The sequence below is a fragment of the Porites lutea genome, chromosome 5, assembly GCF_958299795.1.
Source record: "Porites lutea chromosome 5, jaPorLute2.1, whole genome shotgun sequence".
NCBI classification, from domain to species: Eukaryota; Metazoa; Cnidaria; class Anthozoa; order Scleractinia; family Poritidae; genus Porites; species Porites lutea.
In genome coordinates, this window is record NC_133205.1 from 1,097,501 (window position 1) to 1,107,604 (window position 10,104).

The window sequence follows — 10,104 nt, forward strand, 5'->3', positions numbered from 1 at the left end:
AATATTTAATTTTTTTTTAGTCAAGGGATGAATAAGGATACTTTATTTCTCTATTCAGAATCATATTTTTGCCTCAAGATGACGTTGTCTTTTTGAATATTTTAATGAGGTCGATTACTCAATTGGCAGATAACACCCTCCTGAAAATATTTCCTACTTAATAATGACTTAAAAAACAAGTTTACATCGGTGTATACTTATACAACATGTATTTATTTATTTATTTTTATTTATTTAAATTTTGTTTTATATATTAACTGCTTACTAACCGAGCGCAAGGGCCGTACTGGGGAATATTGGCCCGAGGTCGTGGCTGCGCTCAGTCCGTACTACTGCCATTGGCAAATTCAGGATATAAGGGATGTTAAGTCTTGCAGTTGTTACATCGGGTTGTGTATATGCTGTTCACGCCATGTTTTTTGGCATTAGTTCAGGGCTGTCAGAAAGTTTTGAAGAAGACAGCTGAGTTGTCAAAGTAAGTGGCCAGCACTGGAGGTGCAAGCCTCTAGGGGGGCCTAGAAAATTTTAATATTTAGATGCTCTGAAATGCTGTTTTCAGGCTATTTTCTGTCCAAAATTACTGAAAATCCGGAGAATAAATTATGCTCTTTATCTTCCAATCTTGCTGGTGAACGTTTGGAAAACTGTGTGATCATTCCTTAGTGAGTGGCCTAAATATCATGTGCATTCTTTTTGTTTCTCAGTAATTCATAAATTTTACGAATTTCTGAGATTTCAAAATGCAGAAATCAGTAGTTTTTGGTGGGTATTTAATTATTTTTTCATTCACCTGAAAAACGTTCTTATTCAAGAAAATGCAGTTCTAGATAGAAACTTACAAAGATTAGACTGAAAACACTACACTTGTTTACAGAGATCATTTTAGCGGTCCACACACATTGTGATTGACTTAACTTGCAAATGTTTATGTTTCTACAGGTGTGTTATTGCTATTGTAAGAAATACACATTAATGTTATAAACAACATAGAAAATACCTAACTTGCTTTTTTTTGGCACCGACGCTCACATTTCCATAAGGCCACGTTCCCATTTAGCCATTTTCAGTACTTTTTTATTCTGCATACATGAAGCACTTGTGGGAAGAACTGAAACTGCTGCTCACGTATTTGTTGTGACATTTTTGTCGAGCAAAGTTGGAACAAGCAAAGTATTGAGTTTTGTGGCATTTTTCATAATACCAACAACTGCAAGTGACACATGATCACTTGCTATAGTTTTCAGAAGATGTTTCTTAACCAGTCCAGGGATATTTATTTAAAAAACACCATCCATAAAGAAATGCCAAGCAGAGTAGCCAGCCAATACTAACCAAGTAGGTGGCCATTTTCGCCGGCAGCCGGCTACTTTTGACAACCCTGTTGTTGGGCTATTTGTTCTTCACAAAGCATGTGAAATATCTGCTATTTTCTCTCACTGGTTATGAAGAATTAGCTAGGGGATTGAGCCAATCAGAAAAAGAGGAATGTTTTGAATGTATAATAAAGTTTTATTACTAGCATGTATTGAATAATAAGACATGTATTATTTATGTCTAGTTGAAATGTTGTGGTAGTCATGGCCCGATTGACTGGATCAAGTATGGTCAGCGTCACCACCCTCCACACTCATGCTTTTCTGATCACTACTCCCCTTACACAGAGGTATGTATGGTTAAAATAAATCTTGAAGTATTTTAAGTTTTCAAAGTACTCTCCTCCGACCAAAGTGGCCTTGAGTTCAAATGTGGCACCTAAACTTGTGCGGGCTGAGTTCAATGTTGGTTCCCTTCCTTGCTGATAGAGGTTTACTCAGGTTTTCCCCTCTCCTTAAAAACCAAGACTTAAACTCCTATTCAATATGAAATACAAGGACACATTTGAATGAGTTCTTCCTAAGTGCTCTATGGACATCAAATTACAATAATTGTTACAAACAAGGTACAAATTTTTACGATTGTAAGTCTGAGGTGTAAGCTGCATATATGATGTGGTGGAATTTTATCCTTGGTTTTATAAAGTCTATTTTCCTTTGTTTGGGGTATGGTAACCCCTTGTAACCCTCTGTAACCCCTTGTAGTCGCTGTCAATCAGTCAAAATTAATAACCATTTGAAATTGAAATTATCTATCAAGACACAACTGAAGTTGCCATACTTGGTTCTTGCTTCAATTAATTTGTTTACACTGGTTTTTCTAAGGCTATTTTTGTTTGATGACTTAAAAATGAAAGTTGGTCCATAAAATTAATTACCTTTCTGCTTATATTGAAAGGGCTGCTTAGATAAGATAACTGATGATGTCAAGAAAAATCTCTCTTACGTCTTGGGTACTGCTATTGGTGTTGCTGTATTGCAAGTAAGTGATTGTAATTATTATTAACCCATTCGCCCCTGAACCGCCCGTAACCGCCCGTGCGGATCCAGGTCCTTTCTACCCATTGTGACGTCATCAGTTTTAACGGCCAAGGACAACTTTCTTCACTAACTTGTGCAGAGTGAAGAGATCTTTCAAACCATACCAGAATGAGCACAATTCAGTCAAGGACACCAGAGAAACAAGCAAAAAACCACGTGACATTGACCTGAAAATCTCCATGAAAATCTTGTCCCATTACCAGGGTTCTCAATAGAAGGCAGCACCCGGCAATTGATTGCTGCTTACTTTGGGATTTATAGCCGCTTACTTTGTGTTTAAGTCGCTTTTCTTTGCTTTGTTTTGACACCTCTGACTTTGCTGAAGAGCCTCCTACTTTATCAGTGATCACCTCCTATTTAAAAATCTATTGAGAACCCTGCATTACCCACCTACCTTTCCTTTTGCCTAATCCTAAGATCCTAAAAGCTTTCCTAAAAACTCTTCCCACCAAAATCAAGCCTACTAAATGCCCAGCAAGAGAAAAAAAAAATGAGGCAAGAAAAGCAAAAAAAGAAGGGAGGAGAGAAAGCGAAAAGTAAAAGTCAAGACTGCTGTGTCACTTTTAAACCCAAAAACTATGTCGAAATTTTGCTTGCTGCGCATTCCCGAACTTCGCAAGCTGATATTTTGCATCTGGATCAGAAGTCCGCGAAGTGTTCGACCTGTAAACCAGTTTGTGGTAAGTTTTAGCTCTTTATAGCACGACAGTGACCAGAAAACCACTCGACTAGCTTCAAAACGCGTTTTTCGGCAAAATCTCTAGGAGCGAATGGGTTAATCATAACTATACAGTTAACAGCTTGAATAAACTCTCCTCAGCTCCAAGTTTCCATGTTTGAGAGGTGCCCCTTGCCCAGCCCCCCGCCCCAGGGCTCAAAGTTGAAATTTGAGTTTGGGAGCACTTGTGTTGTGCTACTAGATGTAAATGTTTAGGCACACTGCTGAAATTTTAGGCACACAGCTGAAATTTTAGGCACACTGCTGAAATTTTAGGCACACAGCTGAAAATTTTAGGAGCACAGTTTACAATCTTGGGAGCATCTATTTAAAAAGAAAAGGTAAAAGCTTGACAACGCCACGTTTATACATGTCATCTTCAGTTTGCTACTTTTCATCAGTCCTGTGATTGATAAAAGACAGCTGCTTTGCCATGCTTTTGAATGGGATCATACTTTGCTCAGCTTTTCTCTCCTCACCCGTCCTTGTCACCCTAGTCAGTTATGCATAAATTATTTTGTTACTAACCATAAAGGATTTGCACCAATTTGTCTTTAAATTCCTGATTTCTGTTATCTGTTAATTTCTCAACAGTTACTGGGAATGATCGTAGCTTGTTACCTCATGTGCTGCAGTCGAGAGTCTGGATATCTGAGACTCGAAGGAGGAATTCGTGTGTGATTTTCAGATTTAAGGAAGGAAAATAACAAGCTATATAGCTAAAGTTTGTAAGATAATGCATGGAGTAGCAAGAGAGAAAAGAGCATGTACTTGTAGGTGCAATTGCTTTTATTCTTTAATGTCTCACAGCTGAGTAGAGTAGCATTTTTCATCACAAGGACATTTTTCTTATAATATCAAGGCGAAGTTGCTTGAAGAACACAAAACCTTGCATGGTTTGTTATCTTGACAAACAAAATGCTTGGTTTTAATGGTTTTACCCAGAAATTTTAAGCGGGATGCTGAAGCCTGTAGTTCTAGAACCAAGCTGCTAAAACGTTGTTTTCTTCTGAAAGCTGGGAGTGCAGAGGACACCCAGGTGACTAACTGGCTGAGCCCCTGCTCTGTTGACAGTCAAGGATGAGAGCTTTATACCAGGTTTTAACAGGGCTGCAAGATTAGCTTGCATTAAAGTTAAGGGAATAATTATACATATCAAGTAGTGTTTAAATACGAGCAAGAGTCTATTACCAGGTTTAAAAACTCAGCGCTAAGCTGAGAGCTTTTAAACCCAATAATTCAATGACTGCAAGTTTTTTGAACAGCTTCAAAATCTCTTATATAGGTCAAGTCACTCTTTCACTAATATTTAGATTTGGGGTTATTTTTGTATAAAAAAAACTGGACATAAAGTTTAGCCATGCCTTTGTCAGATAATTATAAAGACACTTATTAAACTTTAATTTATTTTTTTTTCTTCATGAATTGGTGATGAGTTTTAAAAATGTGATTATATAATAATTATACTTGTGTAAATGAGCTTGTAGTGATTGTTAACTCTGGATCCATTATTTATTTGTTAAATCTGTTTCTTACATCTTATATTATTGCCATAACCATGTCTAAAATTCCATGATGTAGCTCTATTGGAATGTTGTAATATTTTTGTCGAATCACAATAATAAATAATCATTATTTGAACAAGCATAGTGTGAAATTTTCATGTGTCAGAGGTGAGATTGAAGAGGGATATTTGCCAGCTGACGTTCTCTAAACAGCTAATCCCATGATTCTACTTTGTTATCAGGCAGTCATTATAGCTCCTGAGGGAGGATCAAAATAATGCTATGCTAAGTAATATTTTATGTTATTAACACTAATAAAAATTAATATCAAGTGGGCATTCTTGAAAAGATCACCCTTTTCTTTGTTAACAGAATAAACTGCACATTTTGCAGAAAAAAAATTAAAGTGAAACAGTTTGGTATTTTATTGGTGTTCATATTAATAAAATAAAATAATGGAACACTGCATGGCTGCTCTTTGAAAGAAAATTTCTCTGCTCATGGTGTTCAACAGCACTCAAAGGAAAATTTTGTATCCCTGCTCCACTTTGTAATATTGTCCTCTATTAGGGTCGGCAAATGGTAAAATCCCAGACGTAGTGATTGTTGCTTCAAACTCTAACAATTTTGGAAAATCTGAGTCTTAGACTTAATAAATAATTTATTTATTAAGTCTAAGACTCCTATTATCCCAAAACCTATTTGGAGAGGCGACAAATGAAAAAACCTTAACTAATGAGTATGTGCAGTATTAACAGGTGGCCATGTTATATTGTTATATCCCCTAGACTTTCATACCCAACTAAACAGGGACTGCCATTGGTTGATTCTTGGTCACATGGCCTTGACTAAAATCAACTGTATCCCGATTCTGATACATTTGAGTAATTGTACCCCCCTTGGGATACATTACAGCACGTGATCAAAGCATAGTGGAAAGTGGCATGATAGAAGGTGGGGAAAACACTGCCAGTTTTCTTTTTTGTGAATGAATACAACAATACAAAAATTAATGAAGCCTGAAGCTAAAAAGTAAGGATTTTCCAAGTTATACCAGAAGAGGAACAGAAGCTCGTGGAAGAAAAAGATGCAGATACTTTGCAAATCATTCATTCAGTGGTTTTGAGAATCAAATTTGTACTGAGTAGACTGTTGATTTGCTTTAGTGGTCTATTATCAATAATGCATTCTGATTGGTTGAGCCACTACTAGGCTATAATTATGTTACAGCCCACTTGGAGCAAAAAGTGCAGGCTTTTTGGGGGCCAAAAAGGATTAAAGTCTAGCTTTAACTAGCTAATTTTTTTTTATTCTCGATATTTTTGACCAACTAGTTGGATTTTACTAAAACAATATTATTCCTCTTGCCCTCATGGCCTCTGAGTCAATAGCTCATTCAGCCTTCGGCCTCATGGGCTATTGACTCAGAGCCCATTCAGGCTCGAGGAATAATTGTTAAATATAAGAATTAGCCTACATAAGAACAACTACATAATGAACTCTCACCACAGCAATCAAAAAAGACAAATGTGTATACAAGTCACCAATAATGTTGCTTTTTATTCAAGTCAGAAATGTCATTATTTACAAGTTTTAAAATTCAAGCTGGTTGTAAAGCTCAGGGAGTAAAAACAACAGAAAGCAAATATCATCCATGGCTTAACCTTGATGTAATTTCTTAGATGTTCTTTCTTAAACTATAACGCTCAAAAGAAAAATATACTACAGTTTAGCAGAAAGCAGGTTAATAGGTAACCTGTTGTGTGGTTATATCCTTTGACTTACATTCCTGTTATCAATAAGTTACCTTTTACAGAAATGCCAAAAGAAAATAATAAGCAACTTTTTAAGTGTACATGTGATGATTTGCGGCGATGCTCCTCCAGCTATGATAACATAGTAAGGTGGTGTTTACATGAGAAAACTCGCACCGGTGCGAGTTTCATACCGGGATGACTTTTTGATTTCATATCGCGTTTAGATAATGACTGGGTCATTTCATATCTCGTTATTTGAAGGTACACTTCATGATGATAAAATACACGTGTGATTCATAATCACAACATTACGCAAGCGCTACCCATTCCAGTTTACCGGGAGACCGATTTCTAACCAAAACGGGTAGATGTTTTGCGTTTACATGATATCGTTGTGAGATTTCGTACAGGAGTGAAATTCTCGCCCCGGTACAAGAACCGGGGTGAACTCACGCTGGGGTGACTCGCGCCGGCAAGACATTTTGTGGTGGTATCATCTAAACAAATATAGAGCCATGAGAGGGAACTGGAGTGAACTCGCTGCAAGGCAAAAGTCACCCCAACGTCATGTAAACACCCCCTACATTAGACCTAAAAAAACTGCAAGTAACGATGAGTCAGTCACACAATGTAATAAATTCTAAAGTTGGCCCATGTCTGATGAAAATAGATGTGGTTGAACAACAGATCTGGACAAAGTTTATACAAAAGACTAACAATGGCTGATGAATTCAATCTATGTTGAGCACATGTGAATTGTGCCATTGAAATAACATTTTTGCAGTGAAAATAATATTAATTTACAACCAGTCAACTGGCAAATCATGTGCCTACTATGCACAGTTTTCATTACAGAACTAAGACTTGATCAAGAACAACCACGTATTATTGTTTTTTCCCACTCAAATGGTGACATATCCAAACATACATACTTTCAAGGCAGAAAAATATCATTTGCAGCAATTTTGTTCACAGAAAAAAAATTGCTGGTAAGTGTCTAAACTAAAAGGAACCACATGTGCAGGTCAACAACCAGAACATACGTTAAGTGAAACAAGTATCTCTCGTAGGTGACCACCTATGCAAGACACCACAATCTTTCCAGCTAAAGCACTAAAGGTGTAACCTGTCACAAACCACCATCTCCCTTAAGCAATCAAGAACACATTTCCCTTGGTTTTAACCTCCTGCAAATGACCACTTGACTTACAGAAGGAATTCTATCTCTATGTCTGGTGGATGTAGAGGAGAAATTTTGAGCGAAAAGAAGATGGCGCAGCTTGTATTATGACTCAGAAACTGAATGTAATAATATTATTTGTGTTGGATCTGTTACCAGAAGAGAACCCTGGTGGTTTGACGCTCATTAAAGCCCACAAAATCTTTGTATTTCGAGTTGAAACTAACAGGAGGTTTGAATGTTTTTAGTCTGTACACTTACACATGTAGCATAGAATGAATCGATAATGATTCCATGTTATTTAAAAAAACTACTCTATCAGAGTACCCTACTGAGGTCTCTAGCCATGGATTGAACAGTCACACATCCTGATCTGTTACACTTAAAGAAAATAAGTGTAAGCTAAAAACAACAAAAAATATGGCTTTTGTTAGCTTAAGGGTTCTTAACATTTTGAGACAAAAAGAGTTCACTGATATTATTATCTGGATTGAAAGTTGCTCTTTTTTATATATAATTATTATACATTACATTATACATGTGCTACCATACAATATATAACCCAGTTGCGGACTGATGTACAGTGTAATCCCCATTTTACAAAAACAAACAGTCAATTAAACTCCTAAGACAAAGAATTTCTGAAAGTAGCTCATGTGATGCATGCAAAGGACACTAATATTGTGGACTCTAAAGAGTCACTTATGAAGTATTTTGACCACTTTAACTAACAAAAGCCAGTCTACTGTAGGTTACTTGTACGTGTGCACACTTACAATGGAATCCCGACTTTTTAACCAACTCAGGAAAAGTAGATTGGATTGAATTATCAGGAGGGTGAAAAATCAGGGGTACAATTACAGTATTTGACTAATGAAGGGAAGATAAGTTTGGTTCGAATTATCTGGAACTTCAAAATGGACAAAGCTGAGAGTTTGAGAAATCAGGATACCACTGTACAACAATGTGCATCAGAACTCTATCACCTCGAAACAGTCTGCTGCAAAGTCATTTTGCTACAACGTAAAAATGAACTGTGATCATATATGTATCTACAAGTGTCAAGATTGGATGAGCAATTTATCCAAGCTTCTTCTGTGTATCACAACATTTTTGTGAAGCATGTTGAGGTAAAGTGTAGCAAAATAACTTTGTAGGGAAACAACTGGAAATCATGATTACTATTTCCTGATCAAACTGTCTTTTAACCTGCTAAAAATGACAATCATGACCTGTGCTTTTTAGGAGATCTTGATCGTGAACGCAATCTGGCTTTAAGCTTTTTCCTTTTATGAGATTTTGAAGAGGAATGTCTTTCAGTTTGTCCTTTTGCCTTTGAGTGGGACCTAGATCTTGATCTGTGATGTGATCTCTTTGGGGACTTAGAATGTGACTCTGATCTTGATTTAGGCTTTGACCTCTTTGGTGACTTAGACGGTGACCTTGATCTTGATTTGTGGTGAGATCTTTTTGGCGACTTAGATTGTGACCTAGATCTTGATTTATGCTGAGATCTCTTTGGCGACTTAGAATGTGACCTAGATCTTGACTTCCAGTGAGATCTCTTTGGTGACTTAGAATGTGACTTTGATGTTGATTTACGATTTGACCTCTTTGGTGAATTGGAATGCGACCTAGATCTTGACTTGTGACGAGACCTTTTTGGTGACTTAGAATGAGACCTCTTTTTCCGTGAAGATGATGTATGGTTTGACTCTGAGTGAGTTGACCTTCGATGACTTGAATGAGATGGCGACAAAGAATTTGATCGCGGCTTTCTACTCTTTTCTGGTGAAATTGACCTGTCACTTGACTGTGATCTACGTTTCTTTGAGTTTGAAGGTGATGAGGATTGTCTTTTCCTGTTTCTAGGTGACACTGATCTAGACCTAGAGCGTGACTGAGAACGACCTCTGTTGGAACGAGGAGTTTCTTCCACTAATCTTATTTTCTTTCCAAGGAACTCCCGTTTATTAAGAGTTTCCAATGCTTTTATCATATCTTCCTTACTTGCAAACTCAACAAGTCCTTCACCAGGCCTCCTCCTGTGGGTATCTGCAAAAGTTACATCTCCCGCTACACTCATAAACTCTTTGAGTTCCGACCACTTTGCTCTTGCGGGAAGGTTTTCAACTCGTATTCTGTGATTTGTTCGCACGGGAGGGGGCTTTGGTTGGCGAACTCTAGCAGTATAACCGCCAGCTACAGTATATCCACCAACTCCATTTCTAACCTCTTTCGCTCGTTCTACAAGAATACTCTGGCCCATAAATTCTCTGCCGTTGAGTTCTTGCACGGCTCTGTCAGCATCGCGGCTGTCTTTGAATACAGCGTACGCAAAACCTTCCCTGAAATCAACATCGCGGATTTTTCCGATGGATTTCAACAAGGTTTCAAGATCCTTCTCTTGAGCCTCCGAAGGCAGTCTTCCGCAGTAGATTCTCCCACTCATGGCGTACGAACATGAACGAGAAATTTTTAGGAAAATTTCACAGAGCCACGCTCAAAATCCGCCATCACACCAACAAGA

The 10,104-nt window shown here is 37.4% G+C and overlaps 2 protein-coding genes across 3 annotated transcripts in view; one reads left to right on the forward strand and one right to left on the reverse strand.

Moving 5' to 3' along the window:
* The window catches only part of LOC140936481 (tetraspanin-3-like), a 15,773-nt gene extending 10,997 nt beyond the window's left edge, over nucleotides 1–4,776 (forward strand). For both annotated transcript variants that reach the window (XM_073385960.1, XM_073385961.1), the window contains 3 exons: nucleotides 1,559–1,663; nucleotides 2,272–2,355; nucleotides 3,727–4,776. In XM_073385960.1, the coding sequence (XP_073242061.1) occupies nucleotides 1,559–1,663; nucleotides 2,272–2,355; nucleotides 3,727–3,813 (276 nt within the window). In that variant the 3' untranslated portion in view covers nucleotides 3,814–4,776. The remainder of the gene's footprint in view (nucleotides 1–1,558; nucleotides 1,664–2,271; nucleotides 2,356–3,726) is intronic.
* A 3,711-nt stretch (nucleotides 4,777–8,487) lies between these two features.
* LOC140936473 (uncharacterized) lies at nucleotides 8,488–10,098 on the reverse strand. The gene has a single exon (XM_073385946.1). The coding sequence runs from the start codon at nucleotides 10,024–10,026 to the stop codon at nucleotides 8,800–8,802; it is 1,227 nt and encodes a 408-aa protein (XP_073242047.1). The 5' UTR covers nucleotides 10,027–10,098; the 3' UTR covers nucleotides 8,488–8,799.
* Between the last annotated feature and the right edge of the window lie 6 nt (nucleotides 10,099–10,104).